This window comes from Crocuta crocuta, unplaced genomic scaffold (assembly GCF_008692635.1).
Source record: "Crocuta crocuta isolate KB4526 unplaced genomic scaffold, BGI_CrCroc_1.0 scaffold266, whole genome shotgun sequence".
In the NCBI taxonomy this organism is placed as follows: domain Eukaryota; kingdom Metazoa; phylum Chordata; class Mammalia; order Carnivora; family Hyaenidae; genus Crocuta; species Crocuta crocuta.
Window position 1 is genome coordinate 3393451 of NW_027531005.1, and position 27557 is coordinate 3421007.

Genomic DNA, 27557 nt, shown 5'->3' on the forward strand with positions numbered 1-27557 from the left:
ATGTTTGTAACCCTTGTTAGTGTTGCAGCTCCTTCCGCTGCTCTGCGCAGGCCGTGTTGATCTGGACAGCCTGCCCGGGAGTCGGGGAGTCGGGGGTGCGGCCCCAGGGGTGCGGCCCCGGGCCCCGGAGCCCGGCCGCCGCACTCATCCTCGCTGAGGCTCCGCAGCTCCTTTTCTCGCTTAAGATGACTCTGCAGATCACTGAAGGGCTTCGGTCGGATACCCGCCCCTGTAACTACTAAATGTGAGGGACTGCATAGCCATTCGCATTAGCTGAGACGTTAATTTATTACTTCTGTGGCCTTCGTAACTGAGGAGAAAAAGACCTAAGCAGCCTCGTTTGAATTTCGCTGTTCTGTTATCCCTGGTATCTTGTAGTCGTAATCAATGCGGCTGTAATCTTTAGTTTATGCTTCTCTTAATGTAATTTTATATGCAGATTATACCTTTGGAATAAAGCTGTAGCCAACCCAGGAATGGGGGGATAAGAGAGTGGAAGCAGATTCTGGATCATGGTAACCACTTGTTGCTGCGTGATCTCACTACCTGTGTTTGCTTTTGCAGTTGCATTACAGCCAAATGGCAAAAGATGGAGGGGTCTGTTAGGGGAGGGAACAAAGACTAGCTGTGTATGTTAACATTTGAATCGGAACAGTGGCCATTTTACTTGGAGGGGCTGTTTTAGCTAAGCAGTTTGCTTCACACAGTCAAGATCACGTAGAATAGTTGACTGTCATGTGGGAGTTAGAAATCTAGAATACAGATTTTACCACATATTTTCTTACATGATTTTGAGCAGTGTATTTAACTTCTCTCAGCTTTGGTTTCTTTATCTCTGAAAAGTGAATAACTACCACTCTGTGGGATTTTTGTGAGGCTTAAATGAAATAATGTACCTAAAGCACCTGTTAAAATACCTGGCACAAGGAGGTACTCCCTAAATCGCAGATATTATAATATTATTAGTTGAAGATTAGGCATATTTTTTCACTTAAAAGGCATCAGTTGTGCATGAAAGTCTTGAGTATTCAAAGTAACAAATGAAGTGGAATAGAGAATGGAAGGCGCACATGGGTCTGAATGAATGCCTTTTGTTAGAATGAATTGGAATTGTGTCACCGTTGACTCCTTAAGCGCAAGGCCTAGATGTCATGCTCTGTCTCCTGTGGGTTGATTCCTTGTTCTCACACTAAGGTCTATGTATTAAATTTGCAAAAAAGTACTCTTTAGTGTGTTTTCATTTCAGGCAATTCCATTTGTTTCTTTCATTTTTATCTTTGATGTGACTCCTGAATGGTAATAATTCTTATTCCTGAAGTTATGTCTGTGATTTTACTTTTGAGACAGAGATGGAAAATACCCAGTGAGGGAATGAACATGATCCACAGAATGACGATAAGTGAAACCATACAGAAATTCACAGTTTTGCATCTTGTGCTACATCTTTCTGCTATCTTATTTTATGTTTAAGGTGAAAATTAAAATGAAATCCGGTATGTATACATAATCCAGTATATATATAGTGTGGCTTTCAGATCAGTGTGTTTATATTAATTTCTTTAGCATGATTTCATAGGGAATGCTAGAAACAGAACATCTGCTGAAGAATGAGATTTTAGCTGATGAATAGTATTAGAGAGGCATATAAAATGGTTGCTGTTACCTGGGGAGGATGCATTGTGGAGCAGGCATGGTGGGTGCTGATGTTGTCTGTGGGACTTGTGTAGACGAAGGTGACTGGTAACAGAAAGATGAACTTGGTCTAAGGGTCAAGGCTCCTTCAACTCTTGATATAACTTTTGAGGTTTCAGAGCAGCTGAGGTGAAAAATAAATGGCTGTCTTTATTCACCTGTGAGACTGATGGATATTCTTTCCTTTTTTAATTAAAAAAATTTTTTTAAAAATATTTTTAATCTTTATTTTTGAGAGAGAAAGAGAGCACGAGCACGTGAGTGGGGTAGAGTCAGAGAGAGAGGGAGACACAGAATCCAAAGCATGCTACAGGCTCTGAGCTGTCAGCACAGAGCCTGATGCAGGGCTTGAACTCACGAACCATGAGATCATGACCTGAGCCAAAGTTGGACACTCAACCGACTGAGCCACCCAGGTGCCCCTAAAATAATTTTTTTAATGTTTATTTATTTTTGAGAGATAGAGACAACACAAGCAGGGAAGGACAGAGAGAGACAGAGACACAGAATCCGAAGCAGGCTCCAGGCTCTACGCTCTGAGCTGTTTGGCACAGAGCCCAGTAAGGGGCTCAAACTCATGAACCGTGAGATCATGCCTGAGCCAATGTTAGTTGCCCAACTGACTGAGCCACTGGGTGCCCCATGGATATTTTTTTTTAAGGCCTGTATTTAACTAGCTCATAATAAGAATGGTGGCTGTGCTCAATGATGTAAAATNCGACTGAGCCACTGGGTGCCCCATGGATATTTTTTTAAGGCCTGTATTTAACTAGCTCATAATAAGAATGGTGGCTGTGCTCAATGATGTAAAATTTTATTCATCTTTTATTTTACATTAAAAAATTTATGTTTTAAGTTTATTTTGAGAGTGAGCGAGTGAGCTCAGGGGGAGGTAGAGAGAGGGAGAGAGAGAGAATCCCAAGCAGGCTCCACACTGTCAGCAAGGGGCCCGATGCAGGGTGCAAACTCATGAACTGTGAGATCATGAACTGAGCCAAAATCAAGAGTCGGATGCTTAACTAACTGAGCCATCCAGGTGCCCCATAAAATTTAGGTGTTTTTTAAAAAATATTTTAATGTTTATTTTATTTTACTTAAAATTTTTTAAAATGTTTTTTTATTTATTTCTGAGAGAGAGAGAGAGAGAGAGGTAGTGTGAACTGGGGAGGGTCAGAGAGAGAGGGAGATACAGAATCTGAAGCAGGCTCTAGGCTCGGAGCTAGCTCACAAACCGTGAGATCGTGACCTGAGCCAAAATTGGACGCTTAACCACCCAGGAGCCCCAATGTTTATTTATTTTTGAGAGAGAGAGGGAGACAGAGTGTGAGCAAGGGAGGGGTTAGCAGGAGAGGAGCAGAGAGAGAGAGAGAGAGAGACAGACAGACAGACAGACATAGAATCCAAAGCAGGCTCCAGGCTCTGAGCTGTCAGCATAGAGCCTGATGTGGGGCTTGAACCCACAAGCCGTTAGATCATGACCTGAGCCGAAGTCAGACGCTTAACCAACTGAGCCACCCACGTGCCCCTAAAATTTGATTCCTAAGAGGCTGTTATAGTGGATTTTGTTGTAGTGGATTTCCATTAGTTTTTGAGAACAAAATTGTCCTTTGCAGCATATACTTCTTTGGTTGGGGGGGTTGTCTTTCTGTTTCATGTACAACTTCATTAATTCATTAGGCTCTTAAGCTTTCCAAAGAGGATGTCACTCTTCTCTCAGGCTGACCTTTGTGTCAATTGACTGTGTGTTTCACCAGAATTACGGAATAGGTGCTTGCCATGGAATTTAATCTTGAACTTAATACTGTGCAGTATTTAATCAAAGCAGCGCTCAGCAAGATTGACGTTCTGCCTATTCTTTGATTCCCTAAGACCTGTCTTTCAATTGTGCCTGATTATTTTTAGCTGCAAAACTGGGCCATTCTATTCTGTCCGTATGTGAAATTGCTCTTATTTGATTGTTTAGCTATTAATGGTTTTCACTATGTATATATTACATATGTATGTATAAAGTATACATAACGACTTCATAGTGTTTATGAAGTGTTTAGGGGAGCTATGTTCTACCTCAAGGGTTCTTTTTAGGAAAATGCAACTTATATTGAAAAGGCGTTATAGGGTAATTTTTTCCATAAGACTTAATTTCCAGTACCCTAGATTGTTTCATCCAGCACTTTTCATCTGTTAACTCTTTAGTGTTAAAAAAATAAAAATACCAGAGAAATTTTAGAAGTGGAGAGGATTGTAAGGAGTTGGAGGCTTGACACTATTGAAAGCATCTCCACTGACGTCTCATTTCAAGTTCAGTCTCATTCCCTGCTGTTGCTGGTGTGAAGAACATGTGATGGACGGTTGTGAGCCGGTGGGCTAGCTTTGGCTTAGCACAGGGGTCACTAGAATTGTCCCCCGTCTGTCTGAATGCTCCTCAGAGAACCTCTTGGCTTCTGTGTCCATGTCACCTGGTCTGGGTGAGAGATGGGGGCAGAGAGACTTTCGCTGGGTTCCCTTGACAGGGGGCTGAAAACTTTTCAGCTGGTGATACACCACCAGGCCCCAGGGGTGGAGACAGCCTCATCTCCTACCATTAAACGGGTGCCTCTACTCACCGTAGCCCAGCAGCTGGGCGTACGCCCTGGTGAGTGGGCAGATGACAAGAGGGCACTTGCCGGACACCGCAGCCAGATGGACAGATGAAAGGAGCTCTCAGAAAAGGGGCTTCCGTCAAGAACTGTTGGAATATTTCAGTGGTGCTTTTGATGTTTGTACTGTTGGCAACTATTGCCACTTGATTGTAGGACACATTGATTTTGAGGTGCATCTTGATTTTATAGGTATTGAAGGATGGGGAAGATAGCTCCGTGCAGGTTATATTTGATGAAATAAACTAAATTGTAGATGGAGAAAAATGGAAGAGACAGAGGAACAATTGTAACTAAATGGTGTAAAACATTTCACTGAGTTAAAGATAGCCTGGAGTCTGCACTTTGAAAGGCCTCTCTATTTAGGAGGGTTGATGAGAGCAGATGCACCCCTATTCATAGACACTAACATTTCTCAACTCTAAGGATAAAGAGAAAATCCTATAAGCTTTCTCACAGAAAGAACCACTAATTTATAAAGGAAATGGGATCCGTCTGGTTTAGGCTTTTCTTCTGCCAAACTATAAGCTAAAGGTAGAATAACTCTTGGGATTCCTGAGAAAAAGAATGATAACTCCAGAATTCTGTGTTGAGCTCTCATTTACCTGTCAGGTGAAAAAAGGACCTCTGGGCATGCAAGGATTTCGAGCATTTATCAATGGTAACAGCTAGTAGCCAGAATCCGTTAAGGAGACAAAAGTCATCAGTTGCTTTTACAGAGAGAATTTAATATAAGAATTGTTAATGAAGTGTTTAAGAACTGAAAAGGCAGGGAAAAAATAACTCACAACAAAAAAGAGTCCTAAGACAGTGCTATTTACATAGATGGCTCACATTATGTTTCTATTAATTTGAATTTGTCTAGTAGCCATGTTAAAAAAGTACAAAGAAATAAGTGAAAATAACTCTAAGATATTTTATTTCCCCTAGATATCTCAAATATCATTTAACATTTAATATAAAATTATTAAGGAACCATACCACATTCCTGTTTTTATACTAAGTATTAAAAATCCAGTGTATACTTTATATTGAAAGCGCATCTCAGTTTGTAATTCCCGCATTTGTGTGGCTGTTATTGAGTGTATCAGACAGCATGGCTTGAAGGCGTCCCAGAGGTGGTCCTGGCGGGAAGTGGTGGCAGTTGTTAAACACTGACGCTTGCAGGAGGGGTTCTGTGTATTGCTGCTCAGCCTCAGAGGAGGAGATGCCCCTGGGCTGGTGGTGATCCTATCTCTGAGCTTAGACAAGAGACCAGTGTTGCTGGGACGCAGATTTTGAGGAGCATCCTGGTAGGCAGGCCTGGTGTCACCAGAGTGGCGGGCAATGGGGTTGATTTTGCAAGTGGACAAACTGGATTAAATATTGAGACCTGGGTGATGCTGAAAGGCATAGACCAGCAAACAGGAGAGTGCCGTTTTCTTCCCCGAGCCTTGCAGTCTCCCTCTGGCATCGTCTATTGGCAGAACACAACAGGTACCCAACCACAGAGCAGAAATGGGTTAGAGGCTTCCAGTTTTCAACATCACAAAAGTAGGTAGAAGAGGGATGTGAAGCTGATAGTAATAGAGAAATATCTGATGCAGTAGACCGTGTTAGGAAAATACTTTGAAAAAAGTTATTTACTACAACAGAGATCTCAATACAGGGAAAGGTGGAGAGAAGTACCCATGAGGAACATTCTGTGTATTGTGTATATGAATTATAGACAGGAATCTAATAAAGATGCTATTAACATGGATTCTTGAAATTGGAGAGAAATCCTTGAAGAGAAAACCCAAACATTGTATGAATTTGAAAGCACTGAGCCCTTAGTTAAGAGATGGGTTGAGGGGGAATGTCACTATATTCAAATGATTTCATCTTATGCGTTTGCAGAGGATAGTGGTTGAGAAAATAGTAGGAATTGTGTTTGAAACAATAGTAGGGGAAAAGGTGTCTGGACAGGAAAAGGAACAGGCCACTAACTGCATAGAAAAATACTGTAGATCTTTTTGAGAGGGGAAGAGAATACATAGTAACACGATATAAGGGGAAAACAAGGAAGGGAGGAGAAACACAACAAGGTAAAAATAATAGTTAACATGAAATGGAAGAAATAAAGGTAAGTGTACCAGTTGTTATACTGTTCATATTTGTGGCTGGCCACGTTGCCCATTTAAAGATCAAGGCTGCCGGATTGTGTTAACACACAGACACATTCACCTACCCAGGAGCTATGTATTATACGACATACGCTTAAAACAAAGTAATTTGTTTTAACCTTAATAAATTAAGGTTAAAAATTAATGGATGGGCAAAGTTGTCCCAAACAAACAGAAATATAAGAAGAGGTACAAACCACTAACCAGAATAAAGAAGAACAATTATGTGATGATAACAAGCACAGTTGACAAAAACAAGGCATTATTAACCTTTATGCATCAGTCAAATTAGCAGCTCAGTATAGGAATCAAAAACAATGAGAAATTCAAAGACTACTTGATATTAAAAAAAATAAAAGACTTTGTGTAATCATTCTCTCCTTAAAAATGTTTACTCTGGGCTTGATGGACGAATCCGCTAAGCTTTAACATTAAAGCGTCTCCCATAAAAGAGATGGATTGAGTTAGGTGGAGTGTGTGTCTGTATGTTCCAGAGGCATAATGCCAGTAGAGGGTGAGAGGTTGCAGTCTGGTTCAAGCTTGAAAGTTCTTTGAAATAGAAAAGGAGTATTGATTATTTTCCTCTGCAAGTCTTAGAATGGAGAATGGTAATGTCTTCTCTCTCTTCTCTGGCCAAAAGTTTCCCTAGACCTACCACCTTAATAAGGATATAATTTCAAAATATGTGTCCTGGCAAAATGTATCTTTTATGAAGAAGAAACATAAATACAAATCATGGTAAAAGACTTGATGCAAGTTCTGTATACTTGAGGATACGAAGTTGTTGTCATTTCTTTGTAGCTCAGAGTTCTTTTTACACAGATAGCCCTGTACCTTAGGTCACTGAATCAGGAATGTTGTAGTTTTCTGTCTTTAGCGGGAAGCCATCTCATACTGTCATCTGTCCCTGGCCCAGGCTGCCCCATGTGGGCCGATGAGAAGGATTTGTCCTCGAGATACCTGCGTTTGTATCCAGCTGACTCTGTGGTTGCCTCCAGCATCTTAGCACGTAAACCCCCGCAGCACCCACAAAAGCAGTGCTAGCAAGGGGAGGGGTGTAGATACTTTCTAGACAAGAAACAGGCCATGCAAGGTGATTTCCTCCCCCTCCTTCTATGGAACAGTTGGTTTTCAAGCCCTATGGATACACCACCATTTAATGGCGTCTCTACCTCCTTACTCTTACCACTGTTTGTTTGTATTTTGAGTGTTGTAACAACTGATGTAGTCTTTAAAATAGTTGATTTTGGTGTAAGATGCCTCTAAATATTCAGCCTAAGCTGACAAAGAAGTGGCCATAGGTCTTTCTAGGAGAGGGAAGACAGGATGCCTCGGGGTGTTGTGTAAGTTCCTCTCAGGAAGTTTAATTGTGAATTTCCAAGGGACAGGGACATTTATGAGCCATGAATATGGTGACATTAACTTGGTAATAAAATCAGAATTCTTTTGAAGTAATAATGTATTTTTCTGTGCAGTAGGAGAATGTATTTGGTAAGAAAATGGTATCAGAAAACCAGGACAGGTAGAACTTGTTCCCAAGTCAGAACTGAAATAAGGACTCTGGGTATAAAATAATATGTGATGTGTGATGGGAGGGCAGGAGTGAAAACTGGTTAGGATTATGGCTACAGGTCATCCCCAGTAAAAATTGTGTGTTTCTAGTTATGGGCTGGATTTCACCTCCAGCATCATTTTTAAGGTCTGCAGGAAAATGTCCAGACTACGAGTAAATATGAGTGTATGCTAAAAATCACTTTAAAAAATATTCTTCTGCAAAGGAAGGAAACTTTGATTGTTAAATTCTGAATGACATTTTAAATATTTATGTAGAAACATAGATGACAAAAATAAATGTCTCAGTTATATTCAGAGCCAGGTCATAATGCTGGTTAAATAATACTAATTTACTATATGGTTTGCGAGATTGCGGTCATTCAGCTTTCCAAGACAGTGCCATTTATTGGTAAATTACCATTATATAAAGAATACCTATGTTCTGTAATACTAACCTATGCTTATAATCTGGATTCATTCTTTCAAAAATATTTGTTGAATACCTGCCAAGAGCCAGGCACTATTTAACTTACATAGGCTTTGGTTTTACATAACTTCTCTCTGTTTCTGCTTCCTCATTCAAAATGCAGTGATCGATTCCATAAGGGTTGTTGTGAGTTACATCAGACAAGTGCCTAGACCTATGTCTGGCACAGAACAGCCACAGAAGTCAGCATTATTAAATGCAAACTCTTTATCTGTTGCACATCTACATATTACATATAAGTATATATAAATGTTACATGGAGACACATAGCTATTATATACCACTGTAATATGGCTATATTCATGTGCATTTGCCTTCATGTGTGTATTTTGGAACCTCAGTGCACAGATATCTCTTCCAGTATTTGAAGTAATTTGAGCAGAGAAGTATTAAGCTTGCTCTGTACTTTTATTTTTATAAAATCTCACTAATGAAAAGTTGTATACTTGTTCCATCATTGTTTTTAATAGTCTAATAATCAGTTCATTGAATTACCAGCTCAGCTTTTCTGTTTAAAAAATGAATAGTAAACAGTATTTTGAATGCTGGTTCAGCATGTTCTGACAAAGTATGATGCATTAAAATAAAATTCATCATTAGCATTAGAAATGACCTTTGAGGTTGTAGTCGCTCATTTTTCTCTTGCAGTGTTTGAAACAGTCTGAGTCAAGTGCATTGCAATACTTTGCAGATATTGTCTGTGTGTAATGGTCACAGTTCAGTTGTAGATCAGTCATTTCATCAAATCACTGTATCTCTAAACAATTGTCATTTCCCGCTTATTCTTGCCCATTATCTGAGGTTCTTGTTATCTTTCCTCAGTAATATAATGGCCTTATACATTAAATTATAAAGTAATTTTCTAAGCTAGAATTGTATAGAATTACTCATGTGTCAGCCTACATGAAGAGAAATCTGAGTGTTGTGAATGGCCACATGAGCAGTGTGCAGGTTCAGAGAAACATTTAGGGCCACTGAAAGCCAAACCATTTTGGGAAAGGGCTGGTAGTAATTTGACTTTGGCAAAATCTGACTTGATATAGTGGAAACAAATAATAAATGAGGTTTTAAAAAATAATTTTCAATGAATAATATCAGATTTAAAGCTGTCCGTATGTGACCATTAAGTGAGTGATGTAATGGAAACAATTCCGGCAGAGGGGCTGACTGTTCAGGAGGTTTAAGAAGCATAGCTTTGGAAATCAGATCAGGGTGTTCCATGTCTCCTGTGTACTTTTCCACACCTCAGGCTTTCTCATGGAAAAGAAGGGGGGTAGTAGTGCCTCCTTCGTGGAGGACAATGAGGTTGACTATATAAAAAACGGGTAGCTGAAGCTATCTTTAAAATGTCCTTCTCACTTTCTTGAAATCTTTAGGTTCTTTGGAATAAGATAATATTGGCTGGTTTTTGCGTAGAAACTGAAATGTGTAAGACTAGATTATAGATATCTATGAAAGCTGAATGTAGAAGTAGTTTTTGTTTTCCATTGAAAAGGACATGTTGTAATAATATTCATTATAGGAGATTTGGCTGGTTTTTAGAAATTTATTTTGCTGGTGTATCTTAAATCTCTCACCTGATGGAGAATATACCGAGAAAAAGAGCAAAGTTGCTGGGGCTTGAGGTATAAGGGCAGAGCTGACTGGTATTTGTTTCATTAAGCTTAGGCAAGCTATCCAATTATTTAATGCAAATAAGAAAAGTTTACACTAAACTCCTACTTCTTTGCTTAAAACTCTAGAGAATTTAAATGAGGAGAGATATGTATTTAAAAGAAGGAGATTTAAATGAAACTTAAATCAGGGGCTTAATGCAGAATAATATTAGACCAGGAGATCTGAAATAATAAAGTGGGGAATGCCAATGTAAAAAGGGAATGTATTCTCCAAGATATTTGGTTTGTGTAGTTTTGTTTTGAGATAATTCTTTTTTTTTTTTTTTTAAATTTTTTAATGNATAATTCTTAAAAGCTTTGGAAACCCAAGTTAATAATGCAAGGCCTGTTTTATCTCATACCCTCTTTTCACCTAAGAAGGACCTTAAAAGTAAAGTGCTGCCTTCTGTTGTCAGTGAGCACTTCAGTCTTGTTTCCTTAGAGGAGTGTTTACAGAACGACCTGGCTTCTGGTGTGCGGCTCCACCGTTGGGCCAGCAGCATTCAGTGAGGCACAGAAAGCAGGCTCATCTCACTTGGCTCAAAATACGAGAAAAATTAGATGATCCTACAGCCATCTACCTTTCATAGACAGCTGTTGAATAGAGTAGCTTGATGGAATAATAAAAGCAAGGGTACCCGAGAGGAAGCTCTTAAAGAATTGGGATCTTCTGAGAATACAGGCAGTTTTTCTTTGCGAAGCAGTTGTGAAATGTCCAAAATGAATCAGTGAAAGAGGAAACGTAATTAGAAGAAAGTATTGTTGTAAATGAATTTTGTGGAGGAGAGATTTGGGGGGAAATTAGGAATATTACAATAGAGAAGTTTTTAGTCTGTTGCTTTTACTTCTGAAGTAAAAACGAAACCTAATTTAGTGACATCATCTATCTGAAATCTGCCCGCAAATAATATGTAAGCAAGCAAAACTTCTAAAATTTTCTAAAATTCTTTTCTAAAATTGCAAAGGCCATTTTAAATCCCTTTTCAAGCCTTGCACTAATTTTTATTGACAGTTGTGTGTGTGTTTGTGTGTATGTGTGTTTTAAAAGCGTTCCCTCAGTGACCCTAGATCTGCCAGCCATTGGTGTCTGAGACAGCAGTCACAGCTCTAAAGAAAATCCTTTCTCAGATGTTTCCTCTAAAACTCATTCTCCTCCCCAAGGTTCCTCAGTTAATATCCTTTAGATTTCAATTCAGATTTTGGCTCTCATCCGTATAGTTTCATAGCAACCTCACTTAAAAAAAAATACATCAGAGTTTAAGCTTCATAAGGATCAGGACTTTGTCTCTTGTGCTCACCATCTTGTTCTCAGTAATCAGAATAGTGTCTGATACTCTGTAATTATATATCGAATGAATTTGTGAATCCCTTTTTTTCCCTTAAATTTTGAGAGAGAGGGAGACAGAACCCATGCAAACAAGGGAGGAGGTTGGGGAACAGAGAGAGAGAAGGAAAATCCCAAGCAGGCTCTGAGCTGTTAGCTTGGAGCCTGACGTGGGGACTGAACCCACAAACCATGAGATCATGACCTGAGGTGAAATCAAATCGGACACTCAACCGACTGAGCCTCCCAGGTACCCCTAGTACATGGTGTTTATTAAGTAGTGGGAAAGTCCAAGGATGAGATTAGAAATATAAGTGCCTACTGAGTGAAAATTTGGAAGTGATACTTCTTAGTTTCATTTGTCCCCTCCCACCACCTTTCTTAAGAGTTTGAATAGGATGAGGAATAATATATTTAATGTGTGATGTTTGTAAAATTTCTACCTGCAAGGGGCCTTAGGACGGTACAGTTCAGCCTTCACATTTTAAAGCTGACAAAGCAGGTTTATTAGATAGTACAGATTAGTTGCTGATAGGTAATAAGAATTTGTTCTGGTCCCTACTGCCGGACTTTCTGAAGATGCAGGTCTGTTTGTAAGGATGAATAAAAGTTAGCTAAGAGTTTATTAAGAAAGGAAAATAATTTTCTTTTTAGTCACTTTGTGCCACGTCCAATTTCTTTGCAGGGAAGAGTCCAGCACAATTAGGGGTTGATATTCCAGAGGCTCTGAAGTATTGTGGAATATAAACTTTAATCTAAAATAAAAGTATTATAACGACCTTCTGTTTTAGGGTATTTTGTGTAGTTGGGGATTATATCACAGTTGTGACACAACCTGGTGGCTTGGCCCTTATAGGGTTTAGCTGGTCTCGCTAGTTGTTTTGTAAACCCCTCAGCCTTCTATGTTCTGCATCTGGGTTTCCTCCCTCCCTTCCTTCCTTTCTTCCTTTTTGGGTCTATGGTCAGAAACATGCCACTCATTCATTCTTGCATGCATACATTCAGCAAGTATTTGTCAAGCACTTACTGTGTGGCAGGCACTGTTAAAAGCACTGGGGATATAGCAGTGAACAAAAACAGACCAACTTCTTGCCCTTACAGAACTTTTAGGCAAGTGAGGAAGAAACGAAGGAACATGTGAAGGGATAGAGCTGCAAGGTCATTGTCATTTTCAATTTTGGAAGTCCTTGAAGGTCATAAAAATGAAGCAGAACTTCTTACTGATGAAAACTTGAAAACAAAGATGGAGAAGACAAAGCTATAATATAGTCATGGTGTATTTAGCAAACTTGGAGATTTTCTTCTTCTTTTCAGAATACTACTGCTTTCTCTGTATTCCTGATCCCATAGTGAGTACTGTGTACACTAGTGTGTACTGTGTACACTAGTACGGTGTTATTGTAGCTAGTACTGTTGCTAGTACTACTACTTACTCTAACAGTGGTGAGTGCTTATTGTATTGCAGGCATCATGCTACGTGCTCTGTGTATATAGAACCCTATAAGATAGGTATTACACCAGTTCATTTTACTCATAAGAATAACAAGACCCAGAGAGGTTAGTTAACTCAAGCACTGACCCAGCTACTAAGTGCTAGAGCTTTGATCTGGACCCAGGATTCCCAACTCCAAAGTCTTTGCTTCTGTACCAAGTATTACAAACTGATAACCTTTGTTTTTATTATAACATTGAAGTTGCATACATGTTTTTGCTTTTTTAAAAATGTTTGTTTTGAGAGAGAGAGAGAGTGAGTGGTAGGAGGGGTAGAGAGAGAGAGAAGACAGAAAATCCCAAGCAAGTTCCATGCTGTCAGTGTGGAGCCCAATGCGGGGCTCTATCCCATGAACCATGAGATTCATGAGCAAAAGTCAAAGAGTTGGACGTTTAACTGACTAAGCCACCCAGGTGCCCTGAACATAGTAGTTTACTTCTTTTTCACTAACTTGTCACAAAACTTTGAAAGTTGAGCACCTTTTAACTCCATTTGTAGTTAAAATTGATATCATATGTGAGTAAACTAAATTTTAAAAAGTAGGTAGTTATTATTAAATACTACTTTAAAATATGATATGTCGCATGTGGTAGAAAATAGAAAATCTAGTTGTGTAGAATCCATTTTATGTTAATGAACTAATAATGTAATTTTTTACTAATAGTTGTGTGTATGTAAAGTCCCTAGCGCAGTGCTTGGCATACAGTAGGTGATCTATACGTGATGGCGATTTTTATTGTTTTTAGTTTTTGCTTGACTTGTAACATAGGTAATATCTTTTATGTGCAGGTGATATGCCAGTAAACTGCTTTAAGTGCACTATTTTGTAATCTTATACGGTAACCTCAGCAGTAATCAGCACAGTAGCCTTATGTGGACCGCTTTAGTTTTCATGTTCTTCTCCTTTTATAGGGTCTCCAGGATTTATGTGGGTGGAAGTATATTTTGGCAGTTGAGGGCTGTGGCTCTTGGTTTAGTAAGCATTAGAATCACCTGGAGGGCTTATTAAAAGGCCGTTTGTGAGACACTACCCCCACACTTTCTAATTCAGTAGATGTGGGTGGTGTCCGAGTATTTACATTTCTCACAATTTCCCACGGATGCTGCCACTGCTGCTCGTTTATGGAGACTTTTGGAACTGCTGCTCTACAGAAGTGACAAAACTTCTAATTATTGGTGTTCTTTCTTGATTATGCATGTCCACTGAGTTACTGTGTTGGTATCATTGATGTTGCTGACATCCCTGTGAAATAATATGGAGAAATTTGGTTTGTGTAAATGTAATTATACTTATTGTGTAAGGGTAAGTTCCTAATTTTTTTTAATGTTTATCTTTTAAGTGAGAGAGAGAGAGAGCACAAGTAGGGGAAAGGGCAGAGAGAGAGGGAGACACAGGATCCAAAGCAGGCTCCAGGCTCTGAGCTGACAGAGCCCGAGGCAAGGCTTGAACCCACAAACTGTGAGCTCATGACCTGAGCCAAAGTTGGACACTTAACCAACTGAGCCACCCAGGCATCCCTTAAGGAAGTTTCTAGAGGTTACTTTTGTATTAGAGTATTTCAAAGTGCAGGTTTTAATGTGTTTCTATTATTCATCTTTATGCAAAACCTAAAAACACAAAGGTTTAGTTTTTAGGAATATATTTTACAAGGTAATTTCTAATTATATTTTTAATTATAATTGATTATAATCAAGTTTGGTTATAATTGATTTCTGAGAATTTCAGAGTATCTGGATGATGTGGCAATTTAAAAATAGTAGCGAAGGCTTTTCTTTAGTTCTTTTCAAGAATCATTTTAAAACTGAAACTTGATAGACTAGTATTGAATTCAATTTGGTGCTCACATCATTCCCACTTACAAAGTAGATTTCACTCAGAATTTCACTTATACCAACATAACAATTTTACCTTTTCTTTTTAAAGCAGCGCTTTTACCTTTAGGGATATGATGGTATAGAGGGGTTATTCTCTCAAAGAAGAAAAGGCAATCAGAAAGTCTTTGTCCATGAGATTAGACTGAAATATACTCTCATTCAGTGATTACTGAATACCTTTATGTGCCAGGCATCATGGTGAAAATAGGTACCAAAGTAATTTATCTCTTTCATGCACAATGAAGGGTTTTAGTGGATGGTAACTTAATATGATGTAATTGTGTGATGAGGTTACTGATAAACCCAGTGCTGTTGGATGCTTCATTATCACAATCAGTATTCTGTACAGATCTTGGAGGGTGAAGTTCTGCTTTCTTATTTTGCTAGACTGTGTCCACAGTTGTTACATTTAGTTTGGAGCTCAGGGACAAACTGAAGTCCTTCCAGAAGTGAGGACCCCTGCTGTTGAAAGGTCTGGCCATTTTTGCATATGAGGATCCTTGGAAAATGGGAGTAATTCATCTGGAGGGAAGACATCTTATGTTTTTAGTTCCCTGCTGTAATGTAAGATCCATGAGGACAGGGACCCATCCATCTTGTTCAGCACAGTGTCATCAGTGCTTCAGTCCATGGCTGGTGCGTATTCAACAAACAGTTGAATGAGTTTTGACGGAAGATGATGGTTACTTTCAAATATTTATCTTATAGATGGCCTGTTAATTAGACTTACTGCTTATTTCTCCAGAGGACAAAGGAGACACCAGGGGTGGAATTTTTAGGTGGGCACATTTCAGTTTTACATAGGAAGAACTTTGTAAAACTAGTTTAATAGTCCTATCAATAAACTTTTTCAGTGATTTGAATTCTGCTATTTTAAATGCTTGGGTAGAGGCTACATGGGAGCTTATTAGAAGATATACCCACTTTAAAAAAAATACTTATTTTTGAGAGAGAGAGCGAGAGAGAGAGTGTGAGTGGGGGAGGGGCAGAGAGAGATGGAGACATAGAATCTGAAGTAGGCTCCGGGCTCTGAGCTGTCTGCACAGAGGCCGGCATGGGTCTCAAACCCACGAACCATGAGATCATGACCTGAGCTGAAGTTGGATGCATAACCAACTGAGCCACCCAGGTGCCCCAGAAAATATACTCGCTTTTAATAAATTATAGGCCAAAGTGATTTTTGGCTCTTTCTCTTTTTATTTAAGTATTTTGTTAACTCAGAACCAGTAAAATAATTTTTCCTAAGTTAGTCCTTTCTTGTCTTTTCAGACTTAAGCAAAGCAAAGAACTGGACCGGGAGAGAGCGCTTGCCAATGAGCAGTTAACCAGAGCTATTCTTCGAGAAAGGATATCAAGCGAAGAAGAACGAGCCAAGGCAAAGCACCTGGTGAGTATTAAAGATTTAGTAGAAACGTCTTGTCTACAAGGAAATCTCTGATGTTTGGGAAAAGCTAAGTACTTCTGGCCAACTTTTAGTGTTGACAAAATGCATGTTTTCTTTGCTTAGATTTTTGTTTATTTATTTTGTTTTGTTTGTTTTTGCCTTTTGCAAGTTGTTGACAGTTTGTTAATATTAACCTTGAAGGACTTTTTCTTAAAAAGGCAGGTAACTTAAGAATTATTGCAGTAATGCTCAACACCAAGACACTGGCACATGCATCTTCCCTGAAGGGGTATTGGCTTGTTTTCTCTCCCTGCTTTCCCCTCCCCCCCTCCCCCTTGATTTTGATTTCATTTTATTTGAAACCTCTGGGGCAAGCAGCCTATCTTGTTTCTCTCCCTGCTTGCAACCACCAGATGTTAGTCTGGGAAGTCTCCAGCAAAGGTGAGTAAGGTTTGATCAATCACTTTCTGGGCTTTAGAAAGGGAAAAATGCAGAGCAAAGGCTTTGGGGAACGATGCTTTGAAAGAAAAGGGATTCTTTTTTAAAGAAACATTTTAAAACAATTTAAAAGGAAAGATTATATAAACATGTTTAAAAATGATTATTGATAGAAGGGGAAACTTAAAAGGTACCCATAAATCTGTGATTCTTATGTAACTGTGATTTACACTGGGGTGTATTTCCTCTGGACAAATTTTTTTAAAGAGAGGGGTTGCAGGGGAAGGGACAGAGAGAGAGGAAGAGAGAGAATCTTAAGCAGGTGTCACGCTCAGCACAGAGCCGGACACGGGGCTCGATCTCAAGAACCCTGAGATCATGACCTGAGCTGAAATCAAGTCAGACACTTAACCAACTGAACCACTCAGGCACCTGTGGACAATGTTTATTCTTAGATCTATTACATACTTTAAGAATTTGTGTATATATAAGAATTTGTATAATGCTGTCTATAGCATTTAGCATCATGAATTTTTCTTATATCAGGGAATGTTCTTGTGAAATATACTTTTTAATGGTTAAATGATGTCCCATCTTCTTTGTGCAACATATCTTATCAAAGGATTTTCCATTGTTAGGAAAAAGTGGTACTGCTCTTGTTGAAGTCTGGGGTCCTGACAGCTTACTGCCCACTTCAGCCTTCCTAGAAACCAATGGGGGACTTCTTAGGACCATTAGTGTTCATTGGAGTACACTTGGGAAATCAATGGAGAAGTAAAATGAGACTATATATTGGAGAACTTTGGATGCAGAACTGAGGGGGATGTCTGTCGTTCAGCAGGCCATTGAGAACTGTTCAAAAACTCATAAGAAAAGGGTCACTTTATGTTCTCTTGTATTTTTTCCCTTGGTCCTTTCCTTGAGAGGTCACGTGCTATGACCACATACCAGTGAAGAAAATAAAAGGAAGCTGATGTGTAATGAATCCATTTCTCCAGGTCTGTGCTAAATGGGTAGACAGTGAAACCAGAACAGAAGTGATGGCCCGAGAAATAAATGTCCAGGGTCAGACTGTTTTGTAGATCTTTCTTGATTCTGGGGTTATAGGGTATAGATAACAAATTATGGTATCTTCCGGATTTTGGCACCTATCATAATATTAGCCAAACAGAGCCCTCACAGCACTTAGGGACTAAAAGTAGAATTTATACAATAGAATTATAGTTGATCTGTCCTAGTTTGAGTGTTCTTAGACATTTGAGTGGTAGTTCATGGCCACAGCAACATGGCTGCCCACAGCAATTTAGCTACCTGATGACTCCCAACTTACCTACCAGGTAAACCCCCCTGTATTGTTGTTATTCATTTTAGAAGGCATGCATATTCACTGGATAAAGATCAGGAAGTCAATAGAAAAATATTAAGATCACTTAAATGACCACTGTCTAGAGATAATTACTGTTAATATTCTGGTTTATTATTTTTGTATTCCTTTCCACATTCCAGTAAGTCTATATATAAAACATATATATATATGTATGTATTTTCCCAAACATAGGTGGTAGCATACATAGTCTCATATAACTCTTACAATAACCTGGACAGTAAAACAATTTAGACTATATGGTAAAGATTTTTCTGTATTAACAAATATGTATTTGTGTGATCACTTCCAAGGATTGATGGATGCATTTCACAGAATTTTCTTGTAATTATAGAAAATTTGGAAAATACACAAATTACTAGGGAACTATCTCATACTCATTAGGATGGCTGCTATCAAAAAAAGCTACAATAACAAGTATTGGCAAGGATTTTGAGGGAATGTAAAATGGTACAGCCACTATGGAAAACATTATGGCTGTTACTCCAGTAATTAAAAATAGGATTACCATATGATTCAGCCATCCCACTTCTGGGTATTTATCCAAAAGATTTGAAAGCAGGGTCTCAAAGAGATATTTGTACATAGCAACATTATTCACAATAGCAAAAAGTGGACACAGCCCACGTGTGTATCAGTAGAGGAATGCATAACCAAAGTGTGGTGTGTACTTACAGTGTCATGCTATTCAGCTTTAACAAGGAGGGAAATTCTGACCCAATGCAGCATAGATGAACCTTGAGGATATTATGGTGAGTGAAATAATCCAAGCACAAAAAGACAAATAATGCATGATCCCACGGAGATGAAGTGTCTAGAGGAGTCAAATCTATAGAGAGAAAGTGGAATGGTGGTTGTCCGGGGTTGGGGGGAGAGAGAAATGGAGCACTTTTCAATGGGTATGGAGTTCCAGTTTGGCAAGATGCAAACAGTTCTGGAGATTGATTGTGTAACAGTGTTAACGTACTTTTCCTGAACTCTTCACTTCTAAATGGTTAAGATGGCAAATTTTATGTTATGTGTGTTTTGTCACGAATAAAGATTAAAAACAAATTCTAAGGAAATAAACATTACTGCACTTGTAATATTTAGAGGGTATAAAGTTTCTTCTTTCTTTCCCCCCATACGTATACAGTCCAGCTTTCCAGATTCTACAGTCTAGCATCTTGTAAAATACGCGGTGTGGAATCCTGATTCTCAGCTGGGGAAGCCAGCATCTCCAGAGCCCGTGATTCCCCTGAGAGCCACCTCGAGAATGTTAGCATATTTTTGCTATGAGTGCTGGGCCCCAATTGCTGCCATTCTTACCTCTAATATGTAAGACTCTTGGAGTGATGATCAAACACTGATTTTATTCCTCGTTATTTAGAATCCAGGTGTTGGAGCCAGTAAGAAAGTAAAGGTTGGGTTTCACACGTTTGAAGGAATTGGAAAGCTGTCTTTTAGGAGAACTAGGAAAAAAGAGACAAAACTGATGTGATGTTGGTCCTGTGAAATAAAATGAACTCCTCCCCCAGTCCCCATTTACCTCCACCTGCTGACAGTTGACATTTAGTTTGCTATCTCTGTACATGGGAGTCCAGACTTCTCTTCCCACAATTGTAACAGCTAGCTTTACTGAAGCTCTTTTTAAGGGCAAAGGCACCGTAGTCCTGTTGTCGAAGTTTTGAAATTGGATCAGATCAGACTTTCCCTTTGGGAAGAATTGCTTTAACTGGAGAAGCTCTAAGTGCTGCTCTGGATCTGAGAAGCCCATCCTAGCCCCTTAGTCTCCTGTTCACTGGTACTGATCTCTTAGTCGGCTGATTTTTACCCAGAAGTTTTAGAGAGGCAGTTCACTGGAAATTTTACCCACATGAAAATCTTAAGTGAAATTCACATTAAAGGAAGGAATGTTTCCTATGTGCAGGAAAGCCCCTCCTAAAGAATGAAGATTAAATAAAAGGACAGCACCAGGCAACCTGTAAAGTTCAACTTGACATTAAGACTTTGTAATATATAAGTCTAATATTTGCTGTGTCATTAGATCAAAAAAAAAATTAAAGGAGGGAGTTATGTCTTTTTTAACTTTGCAGTTACATTTAATTTCTTTTTAAAATGTGAATTAAAATTTTGATTTACTCTTTTTTCTGTCATATTAAATTTTGGTAGCATAACATTAGTCATTTTTTGTTGTCACTACAGAACTATGTAGTATTTTCATTTTTCTTTTCTTAAACTTCAAAAGGACCTGCAATTTACTTAAGGAAATATTCAAATACGTATACCTCTAATTATGAAATAGTGTCCTTCACCCATTCGACAGATGTTTTAGTGAGTGCTTACTGTATGAAAAACAGTGGGCTAGATACATACCAAGTATATATAAACGAAAAAGACAAAATCTTGTTCTTAAGAAATTCACAGTATAGTGTGGGAGACTGATACATTAAAAATAATGTTAAGTGCTAACTGTGTTATAGAGCCATGCTATTTACATTCTTGAGAGAATTCTCACTTTTGTGAAAGTAGGGACTTTGTTTTAACTCATTGCTATATGTGCATTCATTTGTTCAACGCACATTGAGTGCCTAATATATACCAATGCCTACCAAAGGGGAATTAGTCAATTAATACTTATTGGTTGATTAAATGAAGAATCGAATCTACTCAAGCCCTGAAATGGGAGAGGACGTAGGAAAGGATAGAAAAGACTTCTTAGGGAAGTGGTGTCTGAGCTGAGTCTTGGGGAATGACCAGGGATCACACATGTGGTTGAGGAGTAGGAAGGTCTGGCGGATCTTCATACTGCAGGTGAAAGCATGGAGGTGTGGGGCCAGTGGTACCCTGAAAAGAGTTGCTGAGCAGAAAGTCCAGAGCAGGGGATGTTGGTGATTGAGATAAGAGGTCGGCAGGGCTAAGATCATGAGTTCTGTGTGTGCAATCCAAGGAACCCTGCACTGTATACATATAAAGGGAGAAATGAAATGGTTAGGGGGCCGTTTTGATATCTTACCCTAGTGAAGTGTGCAGGACAGAGTAGAGGAGGAAGTAAATGGAAATGGACAAGTTCCAAGTCTTCATTAATCCTGCAGAGGGCCGATGGTGCTTGAATTTGGACAGTGCTAGTGGGGATGGAGAGAAAAGAGGACAAGTAAGAGTTATTTAGGTGATAGTACTTAGAGGATTTTAGATTTGAAGAGTTGAAAGAAGTGGCAGGGATAACTCAAAGGGTTCTGTTATTAGAAACCCTCTTATTTTAAATGGAAAAAGTAGCTATCAATTAAAAACATTCTGGGTTAAGTGCATATTGTGCAGTGTGACTTCATTGTGGAATAGTGGAGGATTTCAGCCTCAGATACTGCACTAATTATTTTGTTTGACTCTAGATGAGGTCATTAATCAGATTAGGTCCCTTTCCATGTTGCCCTCCTTCGCATATTTATTGAACACCTACTATGCGTTAGGCACTGTTAGTTGCTGAGAATGCAAAGATGAAATGCATTTGCTTACTTTTCCTTGAAGGGTCTCCTACTAGGTATAGGGTTTGTGGGAGGGTCATTCTTTGACTCTTCTTCTACTTACATCATGTTTCTTTGAATCTGTAAAACCTCGTAGTGTTTAGAAAAAATAACCCTAAAAAAAATAAGGTAGGTGAATGCATAAATTTAGTTTTTCTAAATTTAAGTGACTGTTTCACCAAAATGTCACTTTTTATCCCCAGTTTCCTTTTTGTCTGAAATGCACCAGTGAAGCAATCAAGAAGAAGAATTGATTAATTTTGTGCTGTGTGCTTTTCAGTTCTGTGTTTTGTTTGTGCTTCAAACTGTGACAGTTGAAATTTCATGGTCAAAGAGAAAAAGGTTTTGAAATTTGGGGTATGGAGGAAAATGACTAAATTAAAAGAAGTAGATAAGAATACCACCGCTGCCCAGATATAAATGAGGTTCTGCCCAAGGCCAAAGGATGCAGTTGGGGTTGTCACTTTGAAGTGATCAAAATGATCAGCATGGCTCTTGCTCAAAAATTCTCTCTAAAAGAACAGTAAGGCTGATCACTCGGAGCTTTTAGTATTATTAAGGTGAAACAGGTGAGTCACGTTGCTGTGTCATAGCAGCTTTCCTGGGTTCTTGGGCACTTAAATATACTTAAAAAAAACCTTGGAGTTTTTTGGGTGCAATTTAGTGCTTTGATTATAATCTCTATTAATATGTTCCCTCTGGTTGTATATACTCTGTGCTGGTTTTCTTGCAAAAGATGCCAAGCCCCAAATGTTTTGACATGCATGGAGTATTAATTTGCTTTCAATGCCAAAAATGAAGTTAATGATTTTGAGCCTTTGCTTTTGACGATGATTTAAATATAGAATTTCTACTTCATGTTTGAGGGGTCTAAGCCATGTCGGTATAAGATATTTTCCTCAGCGTTATTGGTAAGAATGGGACTGGAGATCCATCTACAAGTCTCAGTTACTCTCTTAACAGGAAGTTTAAAGGGCATTATCCCTCAAGACTGGTGGAGCTGAGGTGCACTGCACTCATTCGCCTCCTATGTGTTTGGAATCAGCAGGCCATTATCGTTGCCAGGACAAAGCATTCGGATGCCACCTCTCTTTGTTCTTTGTTACCATACAGTCTTTACTTACTGTGTGTAAAGCAGCATTATTATTGTCAGCGGGAGTGCACAGAGCCCTGTGAAGAGATTGTTAGTGAAATATCCCGTGGAAAGGGAGGGCAGCTTCAGGTGTGTTTATTTGCTCCTGCGGTGGAAAAGGAGAAACATGTTTTGTCTCAGATTGCCAGCCTAGCCTTAGGTCAAGAGCCCAGAGAAAGAATAGGACTGTTATTACAGATTTCACCATTAACTTACATACTGAAAGCTTAACCAGATGAACGTATTTCTCAGATGTACATAGTCAGACTGCGTCCTCATCCAGCTTTACAGGAATACCTGGGATCTCAACATTACCAAATAGCCTCAGAGAAGCACGATCTCATGCTCAGCACATACTGCGCGGCCTGGAGCAGAGGACGGCTGCGCACTCTTCTGGCAGTGGATATTAAATCTCACTGTCAGGGATGGCGAGACTGTCCAGTGAACACAAAGTATAGGTGACCGCAGTTTGATGTGTTGCTTTTTGTTCAAGGAACTATCTGTGTGACCTTGTTGACAAAGTGATTAGTGAAGAAATAGCACAGTTGAGAATACCACTATTGATGTTCTTGGTGACAACTAGTTGTATTAAAAGACCTCTGTGAGAAGCAGCTCTGCTTAGAATGGGCTGTCATATTTCCATTCGAAAGGCACTGGAAAAAAATGCATCAAGTTGCTTACAAACTGGTTGGCTCAGGGCAACTCTTGTCCAGTGGTATCCTAGGTGGTAGCCCTGTCATAAATAGCTTATTGACGTTCCATCAGTTGGGTCATTATGGGTGTCAAGGTGAGGTATGGAGAGCACTGAGCAAAAATCCATAGGTAACTAAGGTGCAAAGGGCTGGTTATAATTCCGTCTCTTTATAATGACCTGGCATTTATGGTTAACTTATTTGCTTCACTGCCTGGTCTGAAATGAACTGTCATTAGGGCCTTGGAATTTTATCGAACTGACATCATAATCCTGCTGAAGAGGCTAAGAAATATGGCCCTCAGTATTAGTTTTAACCTTTAGCAAATTAAAAGTTTAGCATAAGTATAATGAACTCTGTCAGTCCTTTCAAATTCCAAGTAAGAGTTTTGCATGTTATGTTGTGAATGAGACTGTAAGGCAAACGTGCTCTTTTTGTTCACCAGCAATCTTTTCGGTTTGTCTTTGAGGCAAGTCTCAGAGCTGCCTGTTCTGATGTCAGCTTTGGAGAATTGCTTTTCAACCCATTGTGCGCGGACCTGTGACTCTGTGAATTCAGCAGTGAATTGAATAGCAATGATGTTTACTCTGTGACATACTGTGTGCAATGACATCTGCTTCATTTTTGGGTTTTGGACATTAAATTTTTCACAATGTTGGGCATTCTTGAACAGCTCTGTATTTATTTCTTTTATGTATCCCTGATTTTATTGCTTAGATATGATTCCTAAATGGGACTGAGTTATGTTCTAAGTTTCTTGATGTTAAACTATGCCCTGCTTTTGGGGGTGGGAGGATTTATTTTCACATAGCCTGGGGTTATTCCGTTAACCAGAAAGACATTCCGCATTTTGTTCCAAGGTGACTCTCTCCACTCTTTTCTTTACTAACTGTATTTTAAGGATGACTTCTCCTGAAAATACCGAGGGGCAGAGTTACCAAATGAAGTAAGGCCTCCATTCTCCAGAGAGCGGGAATCTGTTTACAAACCTGCAGTATTTATTACATACCTCATTTAGCCCATTCATCATTTTAATAGAAAAATGAGTCATTTTAGATGATTCTGAAATAATTCGAGGTAAGCTACATAGCCCTGGGCAGAATATGATTTACTCAGACAGCACCAAGCTATTTTCAAAAAAATGTAATGGAATGATCAGCACCAATAATTCATGATTACTTGTGGCAAACTCATCACATGTTTTCATTGTCATAGAAATTTGTTGATGAGATTAAAAGTTTAGAGGAGTTTTCTAGCTAACTTCTCCTCATTCGCTCATCTTTTATGATAAATGACTACAAAGTTACATACTTTGTGTTTAAATATCCTCTGCCTGTTTAAAACACTGACTATAAATTTAATTCTAGATTGTGTTTAGTATTCTCTTGATAAGACAGACCACCGTTGTATCTCAGGACTAGTTTTATTGGAGATTACAGACCTATTTGTATACATTTTCTGCTTATGCACTAAATATTGCTTCTTTTAATGTTTTTTTATCCTGATTCTGAGAAGCACAGCTAGCTGAACACCTGAAACCAAGCTCCAAATCCAAAAGGTTTGGAAACCCACAGAATGTTTCTAGATAGTGCTATATTCCTCATGAGTTATGTTGATAACGAGCATCACAACGAAAATGGTTGATAACTTGTTTTTAGCGCTCTTCATTTAACCAACAGTTTCCATGTCCATTGTCTTATTTGGTATTAATAATTGGTTGGGATGGATGGGACTCCTCTCATTCCTGTTACAGATGATAAAAGGACTGTCTTCAAAGAGACTGTCAACTTAAAGGTGGCACAGGGAGTGAGCTGCAGATTAGGTCCCCACTGCCTAGGTGACCTTAGTTGGGACATACGTTAGCAAATTTGATTGAATTTTTAACCTGTAGTTCTTGGTACCAACTATATTTGAAAGAGTAAGGGGACTTTTACGGTTAGGTGAATGGACAAAGGAGAAATTCTTGGAGGCATAAATTTAAAAAGCACCAGAACATCATGTATATGATGAGTACGTGCAGGAAGTAAAAATACCACAGCACGATAGGCATACTATACTCATGGAGAAGGAACATGGAGGCAGGCAGCCCTAGCCACTCTAGCAGGCCTTGTGTGGTATTGCTTAATGAAATATATTCATTATTGTAACACTACCAGAGATTAAGAATAATCTGTTTAAGGACAAGGAATGGAGTAATGCATATTAGAACTAAAGTTTCCTTCTAAATTATTTTGAATTGTAAAGTTTTGGCCAGTCAGGTTGTAAATTTCAGTATTCCAAAAAAAAAAAATCTCACCTGTGAATGTTAACATTGCAAAGGATACTGGTTAAATGGAATGTTATTGTATCTTTTCATAAAAACATTTTCAAGTGTACTTATTAAAAAAAAACATTTGCTCTGATCTGTTGTATTTTGAGAGAGGTGATTGATATGGATAGAAAAGGACCTGGTTTATAGCAATTATCCATTTTCTCACCCTCAGAAGAACAGGAGTATATAAAGGCAGAAAGTTTCCTTTTTTATGTGCAAGGTAAACTGTTTGCAGGGGAGATAAGAGATGAATTGATTGTTTTTCTACTTTGGACAATAAAGATGTGTTAATGTAGCAGCTTTCTTATTGAGAATAGAGCTAGGCTTGCTGCAGATTATTTTTTTGGATGTTTATTTATTTACTTTGGGAGAGAGACAGAGAGAGAGAGCACACATGAACGGGAAAGTGACAGACAGAGAGGGAGAGAGAATCCCAAGCAGGCTCCGTGCTGTCAGAGCAGAGCCTGACTTGGGGCCTGAACCCACAAACTGTGAGATCATGACCTGAGCTGAAATCATGGGTTGGAAGTACAACTGACTGGGGCCACCCAGGTGTCCCTGGATTATTTTTAAGATTAAATGTAATATATTCACAGTGTCCACTTTACTTATGCAGTAGATGCAGTCAATTTTATGTTTTGTGTTTTTACTTAACTTTATGAGAAATTTAAAGTGAAGATATCCCACAGGGTTTTCTTGTAAAAGTCAGACTCTGAATAGAGTTGAAAAAAAACTGTGTCATTGACCATTTAGGAGCTTTGTAAAATTAAAAAAAAAGAGAAAGGAAACAAACTGGGGTTGTAGTTATATAACTGTTAATGCATTTTTCAACTGCATTAATGATGCCAATAATATTTCTTGTTCACAGCAGGTTAATTAATGTAATAGAAAAATTAGTCTTTTTCCTAAAAATAGGGTCTTTCCTCACAGCTCTGGTAGAAGGACAGGAAAGAGCTAGTAACTGAATTTTACTGTGTGTTTAAAAATTAAAACCTGAATATAAACGGGGCTAGATGATGTACTTGCAGGTAGGTGTGTATACTTTCTGTTACACAGTGTAAAGGTATTTTGTAGACCCTACAAGAAATTTTAATTTCAAAATTAGTTTCTTAAATTTTTTATTTTGAATTTTTAGATTTCAGAAATTTCATAAGAACAAAGAACTTTACTCAGATCCATCTAGCACACATGCTTTATCATTCTATCTCTTTCTACGTGTGCCCATGAGTGCATGTCCACACACATACACACTCTTTCTCTGAACCATTTAGATGGGTTGCATACATCATGCCAGTTTGCCTCTTAACACTTCTGACCTTCAAAAATTAATGTGTTTCTTGGGGTGCCTGAGTGGCTCAGTTGGTTAAGCGTCCAAATTTTGCTCCAGTCATTATCTTGCTGTTCATGGGTTTGTACCCCATGTCGGGCTCTGTGCTGACAGCTCAGAGCCTGGAGCCTGCTTCAGATTCTGTGTCTTTCTCTCTTTCTGTCCCCTCCCTTCCCTGCCTCGCTTGTGCTTTGTCTCTCTCTCTCTCAAAAATAAATCAACATAAAAAAATAATGAAAAATTATGTGTTGTTTCTTACATAACCAAGTACAGTTGTCAAAATCAGGACATTTAGCAATAGTGCAGTAGTTTAATCTTTAAATTTTTTTTTAATGTTTATTCATTTTTTAGAGACGATAGAGAGCTACAGAGTGCAAGCAGGAGTGGGGGCAGAGAGAGAGGGAGACACAGTCCAAAGCAGGTTCTAGGCTCTGAGCTGTCAGCACAGAGCCCAAGGCAGGACTCAAACTCACATACTGTGAGATCATGACCTGAGCTGAAGTAGGGTGTTTAACCAACTGAGCCACCCA

General features: G+C 38.8%; 1 protein-coding gene and 1 long non-coding RNA gene across 4 annotated transcripts in view; one reads left to right on the forward strand and one right to left on the reverse strand.

The window, feature by feature from the left end:
* Positions 1-27557, forward strand: part of CHCHD3 (coiled-coil-helix-coiled-coil-helix domain containing 3) — a 269412-nt gene that overhangs the window by 85515 nt on the left and 156340 nt on the right. For all 3 annotated transcript variants that reach the window (XM_077770788.1, XM_077770791.1, XM_077770790.1), the window contains exon 4: positions 16129-16246. In XM_077770788.1, the coding sequence (XP_077626914.1) occupies positions 16129-16246 (118 nt within the window). The remainder of the gene's footprint in view (positions 1-16128; positions 16247-27557) is intronic.
* Positions 14093-21142, reverse strand: LOC144237091 (uncharacterized). Its single transcript, XR_013336750.1, has 4 exons — positions 21061-21142; positions 19374-19516; positions 18741-18894; positions 14093-14227 (listed from the first exon to the last, which is right to left on the reverse strand). It is a non-coding gene; the product is annotated as an uncharacterized LOC144237091 (long non-coding RNA).